The sequence below is a fragment of the Eurypyga helias genome, unplaced genomic scaffold (assembly GCF_000690775.1).
Source record: "Eurypyga helias isolate BGI_N326 unplaced genomic scaffold, ASM69077v1 scaffold12214, whole genome shotgun sequence".
NCBI classification, from domain to species: Eukaryota; Metazoa; Chordata; class Aves; order Eurypygiformes; family Eurypygidae; genus Eurypyga; species Eurypyga helias.
The window spans coordinates 71109-89569 of record NW_010244537.1 but is presented as its reverse complement, the minus strand read 5'-3'; the positions used below and the strand labels follow the sequence as shown (position 1 = coordinate 89569).

General features: G+C 41.2%; 1 protein-coding gene across 1 annotated transcript in view; it reads left to right on the top strand.

Annotated features, from left to right (window-relative positions):
* The first annotated feature begins 317 nt into the window (after positions 1 to 317).
* The window catches only part of LOC104508244 (cohesin subunit SA-2-like), a 59088-nt gene continuing 40944 nt past the window's right edge, over positions 318 to 18461 (top strand). Inside the window, exons 1-9 of the mRNA XM_010149801.1 lie at positions 318 to 361; positions 4142 to 4226; positions 4850 to 4996; positions 6425 to 6521; positions 7517 to 7593; positions 12794 to 12865; positions 14586 to 14790; positions 16485 to 16636; positions 18190 to 18263. Coding sequence (XP_010148103.1) covers positions 318 to 361; positions 4142 to 4226; positions 4850 to 4996; positions 6425 to 6521; positions 7517 to 7593; positions 12794 to 12865; positions 14586 to 14790; positions 16485 to 16636; positions 18190 to 18263 — 953 coding nt within the window. The remainder of the gene's footprint in view (positions 362 to 4141; positions 4227 to 4849; positions 4997 to 6424; positions 6522 to 7516; positions 7594 to 12793; positions 12866 to 14585; positions 14791 to 16484; positions 16637 to 18189; positions 18264 to 18461) is intronic.

Here is an 18461-nt window from a genome sequence, read left to right as displayed (position 1 = left end):
GGCAGTGCCTCGCCAGGGCTCCTGCCGGGCGCAGTGGCCCCACCGTCTCGGAATTCTCCGCTCGGAATTCATGTCTTTCTCGTGGTTGCATCCCCTCCCGCGACTTCGGTGTGCGGGGGACTCTCTGACTTGGGTTGTAGAGGAGCTGCCTGGTATTAACTCGTCTTTGTGTTCTTTCCTTGGCAGTTTTTGGCTGCTGCTTCGCCCGGGAGAGCTCCGTTAGGCTTTTAACGCTACCGATTTTGCTGGAGCTGCCTCAGGAATGGAGCTGACCGTGCTGGCTTTGCTGTCTGTGCTGCTGAAATAATGTGGCGGAGATGATAGCTGAGCCCAACGCAGCCAGCAACATTCCCAGCCAGAAGTAAGACCTGGCACTGGTTGCCTTTAAAGTTTATTGGTAAATTAGGGTGCTGTCCCTTGAATTTGGGCCCTGCAGATACTGGGGTAGTCTGTAATGTGCCATTTTGGGTGGGAGGGAAGAAAAAAAGGGGTTCGCTATGCACTATGGCTTGTTTTATTGCCTTTTATGTATTGCTTAGCATGTAGGCTGTTATGCTGATTGACAGAGGCCCTGGCCTTACAAGCTTTCCTGTGCCTCATTCACTACAGAGCAAATGAACCTACTTTAAAAAAAAAACAAAAACAATCAGCAGATTCATAGTCAACACGTGTTCACTTTGGTGGTGAATATGGGGAGGCTGAGGGGGAATAGTGCGAAGTAATCTGTAGTCTCCATGTTGGCATTGAGGTGGGCATTGCTTCTCTGTAACTGCTTTTATCAGGAAAACGTCAAGTCTTCTCCCTTTCATAGTGTATGTTTTCAGTCATCAGTTGAGGTGAATGTATTCATATCATTGTTTACACCACGGTATTTGGAAGTAGAAAGAGTAGATATAAATGAATGCGTTGTAAAGGTAAAACATTTGGGCATATGCTGTCAAGTTTAAAAGAGCGAAGCTTCTTAGATATCCCCTGTTGCATGCTTTGGACTCGCGGTCTGAACCTGTCACCTTCTGAGCAAGTCTGCTCCAGGTCTTATGCTTCATTAAGCTCTAACGAAGGCTGAGAGATGTATTGCTCGTAGTCCCTGGTGTCAATTAAATTAGCTTCCCATATGTCCTTTCCAGTATGCTTCATCTGAAGCCAGCCTCTTAGTATCTATCAGAAGTGTCAGGAGGGCACCTGCCAGTTGTTTAGCTGAGCTTCTTATGTTGCTTCTAAAAGATGAAGCAGTTGTATTGAAATTTGTAACTATAAAAATCTAGAGGTAGGATTCATCAAGTAGTAATTGTTCCTTTTACACAGCTCAAGGAATCTGTTATCTCTTTGTTAAAGAGGTAGCTTGCTTTCTAAGCGTGAATCACTAAATCTGCTCCAAATCTTTATTAAGATGAGAATTCAGAAGTTCTCACAACAGCATTGTGTTTGAGAACTAGATGAGGGACTTCGCTTTCTTCCCACCTCAATTGTTTTCATCTCATCAGTAATACTTCAGGTGCTAGTGAAAAGGACCACACTGTGGCAGGGATGCGAGGTAAAAGTCTGTGAGCTGAGTGTAGCAGAGCATAAAGGTGAAAATCAGGATGAGATAGGAACTCTGCCTAAGCTTTCATACCCATTGCTGATGGAAACAAAGTAAATGGCTGAGAACTGTTTCTTAAGAATGCACGAGGTGGTGAATTTAGGTGTGCAAAAATGCTCGGCATGGTGAAGAGTAACAAGGGGGAGGGAAAAAAAAAGAAAGACTAGTTCAAAACTTGTCAAACCTACTGTTGCATTCATATAGTTGAAAAGATGTTAAATGCAGTTATGTGTAAGGGTCGCTGCAGAAGTGATCGTATGTCATCCTCAACTAGATACAGTGGTTCCATGTTTGCTCATGAAGATAAGATATCTTAATTATTTTTACGGTTTCTTCAACAGGAACTTAGTTGTGCAAATAAAAACTTCATTAAAATGCCTCATTTAATTTCTGAAGTAGCATGGGGCCAGTAGATCCCATCTCTAGTGCCATCCTGCAGCATGTTCTTGGGAAAGAGATGCATAAGTTAAAGCTTCAGAGAAACATATTCCAGGCAGAGATATTAAAAGCAGTACGTGATCAGACAAGTGCTTGACTGAATTGTCCTGCAGCAGTTCTGATTTTTTTGTTGTTTAAATGTTTTCATTCAACTTGAACTCAATTATGGTTGCCGTAATCAAATGAAATACATTTATTTTCATTATGGAATGGAATAAGTTACTAAATTGTACATGCAAACAGTTCAGGAAAGATGTTTGAGGGTGTGTGGAGGTATAACGCAGAAACAGGTAACACGTGGTATCACGATGTTGGCTGGCGTCCTAGTGTTAGTTCTAGTGAAACAGTGCAAGTAAGAACATGTTAATCCGGCCCCATAATGTTGCATTCTGCTTTGAAATCAAGAGTGAAAGGGTTTAATGGCATGGGAGCAGCAACTCCTTGACAAACACGTTTGGATTCTTTTTGTTTTTTTGTGGTCTGTGTAGGAAAAGCTGTGAAGAGCTAACTGGCATCAGAAAAGTGATACATACTGCTCTTTCTCGCTGCTTGTCTGTTTCAACTAGGAAGTCTCTGGTGGTGCTTGAGATACCTCATCTCTCTGGCTCGCAGTTACACATCAAAGTCAACATTTGAAAACTCATGCAAACTGTTGATCTTAGAGTGCTGACTCAGTCATGAGCTATAGTTCACCCCTCTCTTTCCTGTAACATGAAGGAGTCTGGACAACGGATGTAAGGATTGGTTCATGCTGAATTATTTTCTTTGCTTCTAGCTGTCAAACACTGTGGCATGTTTTGAACTTCTCTATGACAAGGCGCTCACTGAATTTAATTTTCATGGCATTTTTCTCTGTAGAAAGGTTAAGCCTTTGCATAATTGTATTTAGAAATTTGATACATTTTTATAGAGTTTTATTTTTATATAGGAGTCTTTGGAAGCCTAATTCTACATTGCTTAGGGTGAAGTGTCCCAGTAGATTAAAAAGTAAAGAGATGTATTTAAATAAAAACCTTTGTGTGCTCTCACCAAGGAAATAACAGGACCTTAGTCTTGCAGTTGATGCTATTCAGCTCCAAGATTTGCTTTGCAGAGACAATGTCTGAAACAGCTTAATGAAGGACAACAACAACAGTGCTTATCTGCCATTGATAAACCGCGCTGGAATCGAGCTGGTCCTGCACCCATAGCACAGTTCGTTCTCCATCTGGGTCAGCCCTGGGCGTTGGAGGGTTGAGTCTATCTGGCAGTGTAATATGCCGGCTTTTTCTTTGTGGTCGCTTGTGTTAGTACGCCTTTGTTGCAGCAGCATGACGAAAATTAATGTAACTGTACACTCTCATATTTACTTTCTTTTTCTGCCTTCTTGTAGTCCAGATCAGCTGGCTTCGTGTCCTGGCCACCGTAGTTTAAAAGGAGGCCATAGCAGCCAGCTACCAGTGCTGGACCCGCTGTGCATGTGGGATCCAGCTCGTCTGCTCAAACGTGACTTTTGCAAAGCATATTGTTAGCGTTGGGAGTGATGAAAAATGGCATGATTTCATTGCAGATAAACGTATGGCTTCAGATCTCCCAGAAGGTGCATCTTTGTTTATAAAATTATTTCTCCATCATATTAGCAATGACCTGCAAGTGAAATTTCTTGTGTGTTTTTTTTTTCTTCAGCATGTTTCATAGACAAAACAGCTTCTTCCTCTCATTTTGGATTGTAGACCCATCCAGTGTTCTTACCTTGCTTTGTGTAGAGCATCAGTGAAGGGAATGCATACTTGTAGTATTGATTCCTGGTGCAAAGCTCTTAAGTCAACAACGGCTGCCTAAAGTCAACATCAGCTCTCTGCTTCATTTACATATTTTGTACTTCCTTGATACCCTCTGTAGTTTTGCTAGTTTTCTAATTATCTGTAAGTCTTACAGGAAAGCCAAGAGTTTGTAAAAGTGCAACAGAAATTCAGGGCCTTTTTAAGTTAGAAGTTTGGGTTTTAATAACAAAATAACTTTCAAACGATTAAAAATATTAAAATACATATATATGCTTTTATTTTCTTTTGTTGTTTGTACTGAGGTGTGTAGTTGTGTGTTCTCACTGCTAACCTCTTCAGCATGTTTTTTATGCTTCAGAGAGAATGGTGTCCATGATGAGACTGTGCCTGAGTCTGCTGTGCAGAACGGCAGCTGTGTGAGAAATGGCAACCTGAAAACATGTGTAAGTTGTTGATTTTTTTTTTAAATTATCTTTTTTATTATGGAATTTATTTTCTGTCTCACTCAATTTTGTAACAACTAAATATTACATAAACAATTGCAATACAGTACGTCTAGGATCTAGTCACCGGGTACAGCTCGGTCCCCAAATCCTATTGGCATCAGAGCCTTGATGCTGGCTTTTGAACAGTCAGTTCATTGAGCTGTGCATTGTGTGCAGCTGATGTTAATTTGCAGGTTGTGTGTTTACCCTCTGAGTGAAAAGATGTAGAAGAGCTTCTGAGCTTGCTGTCTGTTCTTCAGAAATCACAGCTGCCACTGAAAAGTGCCTTCTGGGTAGCACACGACTGTTCAGAAGCTTCTTTCCTGTTACACATTCCTATGCTTAGGACTCACTGAGAAAAAATTCGAACTGGTAAATCCTTTCTTTCATCTCCTTCTAGTATGGTCATGTTTGTTAAGGCTTTATCAGCCTTTGTCCTTGAAGCTTAAAAGTTAGCACTCCGGGGAAATCACCACAATGAGAGTAAAATAAACTTGTTATTAGGGGATAATTCATGTATCTGTGAGTGGCTGTTAGATGTTGCATTTTCTCACACACTTTCTTGGCTTGACTTGTTTCAGAGAGAGAAACGGAAGGTCCGAGAACAGTGTGAAAACATAAGGAGAAGTTCTTCCAGTAGCCGAAGAGCGAGCCAGCTGCAGAATGGAGAAGTGGTTGAGGCAGTTACATTGTTTGAAGTGGTTAGCGTGGGGAAGCAGGCCATGCAGGTATTTCTAGCTCTGAATTCTGAGGGAGTTGATGGAGGGAAGGTGGAGAAACAGTGTTCAGTTTATTTGTACTCTGGACCACTGAAGTTTTGTTCTGCTTTGGCATAGGTGGGGAAGAAACGTGTTTGATTGGAAAACTGTTATGAGCATGGCTCTTGGAAAAAAAAAAAAAGCTTCAAGTATTTAGTGAAAAAGCAGTTGTCAGATATTTTAAGAGGAAGGAAATACGTACCTAAACCAGTCTTCCTGAAGCAATGTCTGAACACATGAAAAGAGAATTATTTTTAAAAATACAGTAAAGGTTTATCAGCAGAAAGTTTTGGTTGCTCAGGGTTCTGGAGATCAGGCATTTTTTTCCTGGGAGCTTGCCTTTTTGCTGTTTTTCTTTTACCCCCATCCCAGTGCAGTTTGATAGCAGTTTGCATAATAGTCAGGTTTCCTATGCATTTATATAGTTAGCATCTTTAATGTGAGGAGGCCCACCTCCCCAAATTCTGTGAACATATGTGTATATTATGTTTGCGTATGAAGGATTAAAACCTGTACTTCCAAATATTTTTATACAGGATTATACCTACGCCTCCGGTGTGTAGTGTCTGTAAGGGAAGCATGTGTGTGCGCACACCTGAAAAACACATTTATATTTTGGATATGAGACCTTCGTTTTTCCAAGGTGTTTGCGCAGGTGGACTCTTGCCGTGCTACAGCTGTGTTTGCTTCGGTAGAGCTCCCTGAAGAGCTCAGCTTCTCCTGCGCAAAGTGTGATGTGAAGGGCTTGGAAAGGCAACAGCTTGAGTCCAGGCTGCTGCTGCTAGGATCTTTAGATGTGTGTGGCACTACAGGTGGGTCGAAGTCTGGATGGCTTGTCCCAGCAGGCCTGTGTCACACAGGGGCTGTAGCTGTACTGCCCTAGGAATGAAATTTGGAGTTGTTGTTTAGCTGAAGCGTAGTATGAACTGTTTCAGCCTTCTGCACAAACCAGGTGCTAGAGAAGAAGAGAACTCCCAGGCACCATTGCTAATGTTAATTATTAGTTGGTGCAAAGGTTATTTATTAAATTTTTTTTTTAAAGTGAAACTCTTACCTCACTGCTGGCAAGAAATCTGGAGGCGAACATCTTGGGTTTTGTATATTAAAATGATTAGTTACTGAGCTGTGGTTATTTTCCCTGTTAACAGGGAGCAACGTATCTCTGAATGGCAACATTGCCTAGAGCAAAAGTTGTGAATGTTCACAGCTTCATTTTGCTCCAAAAGGAGTCTTTTGCATGTACTATTAGGAATGGAACAAAATGGTGTGGAGTTTGTTCTCATTTTTATAACTTAATGGAGATGGAACAATGTTAGTTTGTGTCTTTTATTGTGGATGTCCTCAGTGCAGTATGTTGTATTCAGTTCCTGACTAATGAGTTCCTTTAATCTGTTCTAGTCTGTAGTAGATGACTGGGTTGAAGCTTATAAACAAGACAGGAATGTGGCACTTCTAGATCTTATCAACTTCTTCATTCAGTGCTCAGGCTGTCAAGGTAATTTACCATCTTAGTAGCCCTTTCCACGGTCTGTGGGTGAGAGTAGTCTGAAGAGTACTTTGTAAAAGGGAATTTTTCTCTCCCATAGATCGCGCACTTACCTGTGCTGTTCATTAAGACAAACTCCGGACGGGCAGGGCTAGTAGTAAAGAATGTTGCTGGCTACATTCTCTGTGTTTACAGCCTGCCAGCTCTGAGCTGTATTTGCACATGGCGTGCAAGATTGGGTTTCTCAAGTGGCATGTTGGATTGCTTTGCAGAATCCCCACCTAGGGAAGATAGTTTTGCTGATCGTCTAATTAAAATGCAGTGTTTCAGTTGCCATTTCTTTTGTGATTTCCTAGTATCTTTGAAAATAAGCAACTAGCAAATTAAGGTCCCTGCATTGGTGGCTAGAACAGCGCTCTCTTGCTTCATTGTGGTTACTTTCACCAGAGGGTTGGGAAGCTGTCTGTTTCATAACAAACACTGAGACACAGTGATTTTTTTTTTTTTTTGGGACAGTTTGCTAACGAAATGCTTCAGGGTGGCAAGTAGGAGTTTTAAGACAGCTATTCTGTTAGCTTGAAACTTCTGAGTGTATTTAAGCAGCTAGAATGTGCCCTTTTACACTTCAAGATTTTTTTCCAGGTCTCTGACTCATGTGCCTTCTCTTAGGGACACTGTTTCAGTGTCTTAGACTAGCGGTGGGCAAGATTTTAGTAAATGCTTGAACTAAATGAATAAACAGAGAAAATAGCCATGCCAGACAGCACAGGGCAGATTTCACTGATGTGAATTTCAGTTTTGGTTCACCAGTATTTCCTATTATAAATGAATTTATGTGTCTCCCTATATATGTCTATTGCCCATACCAGTATAAACAGACATAAACCAAAGTCCCCCTTTCTTGGTGTGTCTGAATTTAAAATAAGGTCCTTACTGTGGTTTGGACTTGATCTAATGTAATGTGGTTGTCAGTAATTCTTCTTTTTAAAACATCATTTTTCTAGGCATGGTAACAGCAGAGATGTTTCAGAGTTTGCACAAGATGGATGTCCTGCAAAAAATGACAGAGACCTTTGATGAGGTAGGCACAGCTTTGACGTTGCATGGCTTTTTCATACAAACAATGGGTTTTACCTTTTTTTTCCTGCTGCTTGTCAGCAGCTATGTCCCATTTCCATAGTTTAGGAAAAGAATCCTGTTTTTTCACAAGAGAAATTGGCTGTTGTAATGACCCATTTTTAGCAGCAGCAGGATATTTTTTTTGTAAATCACTTTATTTTCAGAGTTTTGTTAGGGCTATCTAACTGCAGCCTTCCTGAATCTGGCTTTTGCTTAGGAGTTCTTTCAATAGTGACTTTACAGAGGTAAATATAACCCAACATTGCAGCAGGTAAATGGCTCCTTTTATATTTGGTTGATAAATCCTTTTAAAAATACCATTTTGGTTTGCTGATGAGCTAATTCAAATATATTTTTAGCTGATATTTGAATCTCTTCCTTCTGTTTTACTGACTATGAATTTTATAACAGTATTATGTCATATGAAAGAAGAAAAATGCATTTCTGTTTTTTAAATCATTGCCAAAACAGTAGTGAATACCTCATTTCTTGTGGATTATTATGAAAAGTGCATAGCTTTACAATTACTGTTTCTCTGTTTGACTGCTCCTTGGCGAATTTTGCCAATATCAAATTTCTGCAGTGCTCTCACAGTTGATTCTGTGGCTTTTTTCTGTATTTGCCACATCTGAATTGATTTGTCAAGCAGCAGCCATCAGCCTTGCTTTAACTGAGCGTCTCTCAAAGACCACCTGCTGTAGAAATTCCCACAGAGGATGAATTTGCCGACATGGTTTTCTTCATTTTAGAAGTGTGGTAGGACTTGGGCTAACTTTTGACAGAAATGGTCCGATGTGAGCCTGGCCATGTGAATTAGTAATCTGGCGCTTCTTTCTCAACTAAATTAGCCCTGAATGGCACTCAGGATAGGGTAGGCACTCTGGGAGGTACAAAGATGTGATTATTGTTATCATTGGCCTGGACATGTTACTGCTCTGTAACCCTTTCACCTGTCCTGCTGAGCAAAAAAGGGGGGTTTTACAGTTGCCTTAAGAGCTGTACTCTGCATGCTATCAAAGAAAAGTAACTTTGGTTTTGGGGCAGTATTTTGACATGCTGCTCTAGTGAAGCATTTTACTGATAGAGTGAAGTGATAATCCCCATGTTAGATACTCTGTGTCTCTGTTTTTGTTTTTTTTCCTTTAATGCTAAGTCCAGTATTCTGAGATTATTTGTCTGTTTTTAGATAAACTGACTCTAAAAACCCTCCTAAAATGATTTATACAGAATTAAGCATTTTTAAAGACCATTCCGTCAGCTTGTTTAATTTACTGTTGGCATGTTGTAACTAGTATTAAGCCAGAAAAAAAAGTCTGAAGCAACTGTTTTGTTAACCACAGTTATTAGGTGATTGGAAAAGGAGGGGGGGGAAAAAAAAAAGCTTGAGAATTAAACCAATTTCTTTTAAAGCAGAACTATGATAAGAGCCAGAGCAAAGCAGTTTGTTATTTTCAAGTGAGTTGTTTCCTCTTTGTTTGTGTTTCTTTTAGCATACTGTTCTCTCATCTTTTTCATAAATAAGATGGAAATATAACTTAGTGATTAAGTTAGTTGAAGTAGTGCCATGTAGGGCTACTGTGATTTTGAAAATATTTTTTGAAAACAAATTATAATAGTAGTGAAAGTAGTAATGAGATAGGAGAGTATAACCAGATAGCTGCTAGAGTAGCTCATCTTGCCTTTTGATTGGTTTTTTGTTTGTTTATGGTATTTGGAGGATTGGAAAATTAAAGTGTTTTCTGTAGTTCTTCATTCTTGATCGCTTCAGTGGTTTAACCATTGCTTTACTGTACGATTATTAATTGCAACACAATATCCATGTACCAATGCTTCATCCCAAAACTCTCACTGGTGTTAGTGGAGTTGAGTCTGGCAAGAAACGTGAAGGGCAACAAGAAAAGATTCCACACATATATCAATAGCAAAAGGAAGACTAAGGAAAACATGGGCAAAAGCTAACTGGGGCAGGGGCCCTAGTGACAAAGGACTCGGACGAGCCTCCGGTACTCAATGCCCCCTTTGCCTCTGTGTTTACTGATAAGACAGGCTTTCAGAAATACCAGATCCCTGAGCACAGAGGGAGAGTCTGGAGCAAAGACTTCTTACCCTCTGTGGGGGAGGATTGAGCTAGGGAACGCTTAAACAAACTGAACATACATTAGACCTTATGGTGTGACAGGGGGAACATCCATGTTCCCAGGAGTGCTGAGGAAGCTGGCTGATGTCATGGCGAGGCCCCTTTTGATTGTCTTGAAAAGTTGTAGCAACTGGGAGAGATTCCTGAAGATGCAATGAAAGTGAAGGCACTTCTGTTTTCAAGAAGGACAAGAAGGAGGATCTGAGGAACTCAGGCTGGTCAGCCTCACCCTGATCCGTGGGAAGGTGATGAAATAACTAATTCTGGAAATAGTGTCCAAACACAAATGAAGGACAAGATGATGATCAGGAGTAGCCAGCCTGGATTTACAAAGGGGAGGTTGTGCTTAACCGACCATGTGGATGAGGAGAGAGCAGCAGGTGTTGTTAATCTTGACTTCAGTAAGACGTAACACTGTCTCCTTTAGACAAAGTGATGAAGTATGAGTTAGGTAAGCGAGGTGGGCTGAAAACTGGCTGAACAACCAGGCCCACAGGGTAGTGATCAGTGGCACAGTCCAGTTGGAGGCCAGTCAGTAGTGGTGCACCCCCAGGTTTGATATTTGCACCTATGCTGTTTAACATCTTTGATAACCACCTGGATAGTAGGGCAGAGTGTACTCTTAGCAAGTTTGCAGGTGATGTAAAACTGGGAGGAGTAGCTGCTAGGCCAGGTGGTTGCTCTAGTGTTCAGAGGGACCTCAGCAGGCTGGAGAATTGGGCTCTCCTTTCTCTCAAGGGGAATCTCATGGGATTCAACAACAAGAATCCCCATGAACCTATGGAGAAATAAGCCTATGCCCCACTATGCACTGGGGGCTGACTGGCTGGAAACCAGCTCTGCAGAGCAAGATCTCAGTGTACTTGTGGATGACAACATGATCACAAACCAGCAACGTGCCCTCATATCAAAAGCTGGTCCTTCCTCTACTCATACTGACGAGATCACATCTGGAGTGCTGAGTCTAGTTCTGGGTTTTCCAGTAAAAGAGAGGTTGATTTACTGGAGTGAGTCCAGCAAAGAGCCACAAAGATGATTAATGATCTTTCATATGGGGAGAGACTGAGAGTGCTGAGCCTGTCAGTCTGGAAAGAAGGTGGCTCAGAGGGATCTTATCCATGTGTTTAAAAAGAAAAAGTAAATCCCAATGGGACAGGAAGAGGAAACCAGATTCTCCTTGGTGATGCCCAGTGAGACAGGAGGCACGAAGGCAAGCCAAACGTCAACGAGCAGAAATTAAAATTCATGAGAGTGGTCAAACAGTGGAACAAGTTGCCCTGAGAGTTTGTGGAGTCTCCATCTGTGGTGATATTACAAAGCTGACTGCACACAGTGTCATCCAGCACTGAGGGGACAGACAGGTTCTTTTAGTGATCCTTGGTAGAATGATGACTGCACTAATCATAGTTACAATTAAAGCTTTATTTTCTTAAATTCTGTTTAATTTGGCACAGCATGTATGAGTAGAATGGCACAGGGTTTCTACAGGTAGAATCAGTATAGTACAGTCTATATGCAGCGTAACACAGAATTTATAATACAACTTCACTTATGATTTCTAATCACTTGGACCCTCTGCAGGTTGGGTCAAATCTTAGTACATGGTTTGCTGTATCAATATAACAATCATCACCTAGACTTGAAAATCATATAAAGGAATAAAAGTCACTCAGTCCTTGGAGGAAGCAGAGGATGGTGTAGGCATCCCTGGCCATTGGGAGTTCATGGGTCTCACTGTCCAGGTGCAGCTGTAGTCCAGGTTCCCCACTTGGGCCTTGTAACTACTTGATTTTATAGAGAGTGCTCTGAGTGCTGTTACGCTTCCCTGATCTGTGACGGGGTCATCACCAGCACCTTGCTGGCTGGGTGCCTGGAACCTTCAAGGCTGGTAGAGAAGGGAATAGTCAGCTTGGTGCCCAAGAAACCTTGAGGCTGATAGTGAGGGGACACTGCTTGGTTCACAGGACCTTCAGGGCCTGATAATGAGGGAAAAGGAATGAACACATGATCTGCTCAGTCACAGAGAACGACTGCTTGCCTTGTAAAATAGTGTTAATTATGCTAACCACATTGCCAAGACTTGGGAGCAGAGGGTGCCAGTCACACAAGGCACTGGGCAGCCTGCTCTGGCTGAGCAGATGGGGTTGGATTAGATGATCTCCGAGTCCCTCCCAACTTCAGATCCTGTGAAAACTGGTACTGGTGCTGGAAGCAGAAAATGGCTTAATATAGTAATTCAGAGCCATTTAGTTCCTCTTCTGTGGGCCTTGGTACTCCTCAGGGGAGGGGCAGACTTGGTTTTGGGACCAATGATTTTTGTCTTCCCTCTTTTTTAAACTATTCTGTTTCTCTCTTCCACTTTTCTTCCTGGATCTGACATTTTATTTCTTGCATCAGTTCTTTTGTAGGTATCCTTCCCTCTCCCATTTTGTTGCTGACATGTTTAGCAATGGAAGGGTTAAGTTTGATGCATAACTGTACTACCAGATGAACTTGTGCTTCACTGAGAACTCTAGATTTCATGCCTTTTGTCTTGGAATAATTGCAGAGTTGAGGAAACATCTCTGAATCAAGCCATGATAGTGCTGAAAATATTTCTCTATAATTTGGAAAGCTCAGACAGACTTTCTAGAGTTTAGATGTTTTACAGTACTTCGTTACTACGTGTTGGGAAGGGATACACACTTATGCCTCCCCAGCAAGTCTATCTTGGAATTAATAATGAGGATTATACCTTGTATATGTTTGCTTATAAATTTTAAAAACAAGTTGTCTCTTACTTGTAGCAGGCAAACTCAAATTTTATATAGACGTGTGTTTTTCTTCTATCATTGGTTAAAAATAAATGAGTTGAGAAGGGATTAGGTTTTGTTTAATATGTTGGATATTATGAGTCAAGTGTAACACATGGTTTTAATTTTTAATAGCCTTTTAAATACAATACATGGTTTGTGATGTTTTTGTCTTTATGAATTAACTGTGCCATTTCACTGAAAAGCTTTTAAAATTGTCTCATGCATTACAGGAAACTGGGTTGCACTACAAGAAATTCATGGCCTATCCTTGGATCCTGACAGTTACTTGGCCGGTGGACACTGTAAGGCTCTTCTGTAGTTCTCTGCAACTGTAACGTAGCATTTCCATTTGAGTGGTTTGGATGGTTCTCTGGAAGAATCTGTGTTAAGAGTCTTGGTTTCAGGACGTAGAGTTGCTTATCTCTACTCGGTATGGAGGAAATCTAGGGGAACCTCAGGTTAGGGTTCTAAATTTAGGTGGTGTGCCCACTGTGCTGCCTGTATATTTACAGTATGCATATTACCATTAAACAGTGTCCCCGTATGATGTACACGGACAGTAGAAATGCTCTTAAGTGAGATGTCTTCCTGCATGTGTGCTGCTTCTCAGGCTGAGGAGTAAGCTGCTGTGATCAAGCAGGTATCTCCTGAAGTTGTAGGTTGTCTTTCTCCTGTCTGTGTCAGGATCAAGGAGCATTTAATGGTGCCTGCTGGCAACTTCCCTTGCTGTCTGGGCTTGCTACTGCTTTTAGGCTCTGAATTGACTCTTGCAACCTGGTCAGGAACTCATCCCAAATTCCAAATTTCTAATGTGCTTTTGGACATCCCTGAGATCCATCTGTGTTTTGTGTTTATTTTTTGAGAAAACGGTGGGTCCTGTGCTTTCCAAACAAAATTCCAAAGGAAGAGAGTGAAGTGCACTTTGTAAGTAGAGGAGGTTTTTCTGGGTGTGAAGCTGCAGGTCAGAGTAAGTAGTGTTTGACCAGCTGAGTAGTGGCCTGCCTTCAGGATGATGTTTTCCACAGTGAGTGAAGTTGTGGAATTCCCTGGCTGCACTCACACCTGTAAACTGTCAGGTTGCAAATCAATATTCAAAGCCATTGCTGGGATCTGAGAGGCGCACATGAAATAAATGTTCACACAGCCTGAGGTTGGCATTACTAAGTCTTCCTAGTGTGCTTTTCACATGGGGCGCCCCATTTTCTGTGAGAATACACTTGAACCATCTGTCTGCTTTCTCCCAGGCAGTACTAATTGGACTGTGTACACTCCTGTGACTTTATTGTAACTTGCTTTTTGCATAATGTCAAAGGTATTGCTTACTTTTTCTGTGGAGGTTTTCAGAGACGTAGGTGCTGGTAGGATAGGTGAGCGACTCTGTATTTGTCATTAGGCTGCAGCCTGATAAACTCCTTAAGCTGGCAGTGCTGCTGAGGAAAATGCTCCCATCCTGCCCCACACCACAGTCGTTTATTTTCATTTCCCTAGTATCAAAGTATTTTTTTTAAGACACAAATGTATAATTACATGCTGAACCATCTTGGGAAACTGATGCCACTGAAAAACAGTTCGGCGAAGTAGCTGTTCTTTTTCAGTCACTCCAGTTTCCTCCTGGATTTTACCATGCACTTGCAGTTACAGGAAGGATGGGGAAGCACCACTACTACCTGTGAGGAAGTAGAAGAGGCTGGGAGTACTTACGGTTTTCCACTGAAAGTTATTTAAGGTGCTGTGGCTTCACGTGCAGACTCCTGCCTGTCCTTGAAGCTACCTCACCTACGTTGCTGTCAGATGCGAGCTGTCATGACAGTGTGGCGCTAATGAGGCAAGGTTGTATCTGTGCTTGCTTGTAACCTAGTTGTGTGTCCCTACCTCAGAGTACTAACAGTGAACAAAATCAGGTGGGGGCTGGGGTGAAGCTGACTGTCAGCAAAACTCTCTGATGTTCAGTGGGAGAGATGTAAATGGTGTGCACAAATAAAATTGATTAGTGTTTTCTCTTGACCTTTCTGTCTTGTGCAGGACAATGAAGACTACCCACTGATCAGAACAGGACCCTATTGGAAGAAGTTCAAGGCCAATTTCTGTGAATTCATTGCAGTGCTTGTCCAACAGTGCCAGTGCAGTGTCCTGTATGATAGCTATTTGATGGATGCTGTCATCTCGCTGCTTACAGGCTTAGGGGACTCCATGGTCAGAGCATTTAGACACACAAGCACTTTGGCAGGTAAAGTAGCTCAGAGACTTGCTGTGGGCTGTGAGTTGTTGACTTGTGTATGAACAAAACTGCTCAGATATGAAAAGCTCTCTTCACTGGAGCAGCAGTTCTTATGCATTGACAGTGCCTTCATCCTAATGTATGTTACTGTAATAGAAGTAATTTGTTTCCGTGTTTATCTGAATGGAATTTGGTTTAGGTATGATTTATCTAGACCATTTTTCTTCCTAAAGAAAATTTCTTTAATGTGTGACATGACCAACTTCAGAATTATGCTGGGTCCTGATTTTTTTTTTTTTGCCCCCAGTAACTGCTTTTCCCAGTTTTCTTTTTTGTTTTTTTTTGCTCCTTCCCCTAATTATTTACCCACTGATCAGAACAGGACCCTATTGGAAGAAGTTCAAGGCCAATTTCTGTGAATTCATTGCAGTGCTTGTCCAACAGTGCCAGTGCAGTGTCCTGTATGATAGCTATTTGATGGATGCTGTCATCTCGCTGCTTACAGGCTTAGGGGACTCCATGGTCAGAGCATTTAGACACACAAGCACTTTGGCAGGTAAAGTAGCTCAGAGACTTGCTGTGGGCTGTGAGTTGTTGACTTGTGTATGAACAAAACTGCTCAGATATGAAAAGCTCTCTTCACTGGAGCAGCAGTTCTTATGCATTGACAGTGCCTTCATCCTAATGTATGTTACTGTAATAGAAGTAATTTGTTTCCGTGTTTATCTGAATGGAATTTGGTTTAGGTATGATTTATCTAGACCATTTTTCTTCCTAAAGAAAATTTCTTTAATGTGTGACATGACCAACTTCAGAATTATGCTGGGTCCTGATTTTTTTTTTTTTGCCCCCAGTAACTGCTTTTCCCAGTTTTCTATTTTGTTTTTTTTGCTCCTTCCACTAATTAATGTGATGAGGTGGCATTAAATGCTTCACCTAGAAATGCTTTCTCTGAAGAACTGCTGTTCTTGTGGTACCTAAAAAGAACATTGCTTGTCACACATTTTTGTTTCATGCAATGTGAGGATACTAAAGCTACCACTTCTTTTTTTTTTTTTCCCCCTAAAGCCAGTAAGTATCCTCTGCCATGCAAAGAATACTTAAGGTATAATTTGCTCTAAATTATACTGTTTGCTTTGAAGGCTCAAAAAAAAAAAAAAACACTTGCCATGCATGCAAACCATCTCGTGGTCCTGAAAATTTTTGTCAATTCAAGTAAAATATTAAGATTCCCATCCTTTTATGGGTCAGCTTCACTGTTTTGGTTGGTTTGTGGTTTGTTTTGGTGTTCTTTGTGGTGTGGTGTTTTTTTTTTTAATTTTTTTTTTATTGGTTTGGTGGGGTTTTTTTTGTTTTCTTACTGAAAATTACCCGGTCCACAACTCCAGATTCTTTTGTGGGAAAAATCAAAATTACATAATCAAAGAGGAGAGTCCTCCAGTAAATTACTTCTCTGACTAGATCTCTGGCCAAAAGTTGTAAATCACCAGTAATATGACTACACTTTCATTTTTTGATCACTGTCTTCCTTTAAAATAAACACTGTGTTGGAAAGCAAATTCCTGTAATCTAGTAGTGTTCCTATTTCAGATAATGAACTGGATTTAGCTAACCATATCCTTTTTGTGGTAAAGTGGTGAATATATTTATGCTACATATCTCTGAGCTGAGCTAAATACATTTGGTTTGTTTCTTTTTTTTAGCAATGAAACTTCTGACTGCAGTTGTAAGCATACATCTGAACCTTGATGTCAACAAACACAATGCTCAGAGATTATATGAGGTGGAGAAGAGGAGGATAAGTGGCAAGAGGACCAATTACAGACTTGACCAGCTAGAGAGAAAAAGCCAAGAGGTTAGGCAGGTGTCTTGTATGGGAGATGTGTGAAGATGTAAAAAGAAGGATTGTTAACAGCTTGCTGTTGGGTTACTGGAGTTCTTCACACCATACATTAGATAAACCTCAGAACAGTTGTGACTCGCTAGATTAAGTGGTACAAAAGTGACTAAGGTAATAACTGCCCTGTGTACTGTTAACCTGCAATATCTGTCCTACTAATTGCTTCTCTAAGTTGGCATCATTAACCTTTGATCTCTACACAAATACGGATTTACACACACATGTAATTGCATTAGTAGCTCTGGTGGTGTGGGAGTGCAATTTTGCATATGTTTATACAAATTTTAGGTCAAAACCTTAGTTCTTGAACTGAATTTCAGTGAATGGAGAAGGACACAGAATAGCTGCCATCTCTGTGTAAGTAATGCCTAGCAAAAATGATCATAACTCCAGATATGACCTGTATCTTTCTTGCTGTTTGGTTTCTGTCATTTCTTCTCTACTCAGCCAGCAGCTCCTCATCAGCTCCTAGAGACAGGCCTGCAACTGTAAGACTTAATTGGCTTGAGGGTGGAGGTGGCTTGATGAATGAACATCAAGCACAGCTCCTTCTCTCTTGACCTTACAATCAGCTACCTCTGCTTGAAGCTTTGGATGACCATAGAATCACAGACTGGTTTGGGTTGGAAGGGACCTTAAAGACCATCTAGTTCCAACCCCTTTTGCCCTGGGCACTAGACCAGGTTGCTCAAAGCCTCATCCAGCCTGGCCTTGAACACTTCTAGGGATGGGGCATCCACAGCTTTTCTGGGCAACCTATTCCAGTGCTTCACCAACTTCTCTGTGAAGAATTTTTTCCTAAAATCCAGTCTAAATCTGCCCTCTTTCAATTTAAACCCGTTACCCCTTGTCCTGTCACTACAGGCCCTTGTAAAAAGTCCCCATGGACTTCTCTGTTACAGAAACATCCCCTTTTTCTGTAGGAAGCCATGTTTGGATGATACAGGGTTTTTTAGTACCATGTGAAGTCTGATCATATGGGGAAAAAAGAGGAAATGCGTGCGTTGGGGGGAAACCCCAAACTTGTCACCCTTCCTGATGCTGTTGATGAGAGAATGTTCTTAAGTGACTTAGGTTTCCAGAAGTGCAAAACTACATTTTCAGGGCTCACCTAAAATACATGCTTATTGTGGAGTAGGTACATTACGAAAATTCTCTTGTCTTCCTTTATTCCATCTCTGTTTAAGTGCCTAAAAAGAGAATTTGGGCCTGTATGCTTGCTTAATAGTTGTGCTTTATCTTCCTGTGCTCAAGACTCACTGTATCAAACACGTTCTGTGCTGTACCTTGTTACCCAGGCTGGCAGTTGGTATCTGAGTCCTTCATCAGGACATAGCTACAGAAAGGCCGATTGCTGGTGTAGGTACAGACCACTCGTTTTATATTGGTGCCACGTGTAAATGCTAGTGATGTGCACCAGGGTGGTATTGTAAGTGCACTGATGCACATTTGTAATGGGTAGTCAGTTGTGGGACTGATATTAACATTCAGTTCTCTTTGCATTTCAGTATGAGCAGAAGCTGCTAGAGATACAGAACATGATGAGTGCTATTTTCAAAGGGACCTTTCTAAAACGTTACCGGTAAGAATAAACATGAAGTGGTGATGTCTGTCTGCACTCCCAAGACACTCTTGCTCAGATTGTCCAGATACCAGAATCAAGTTAAACATCTTCGAGGCACTGATAGTGTCAAAGAAAATGTAGCAATTACACTGTTGTGAAGAATTTGGGCTTACAAATTGACCTCCCTTAAGTATGCTTCCTAAGTTCTTCCTGCTG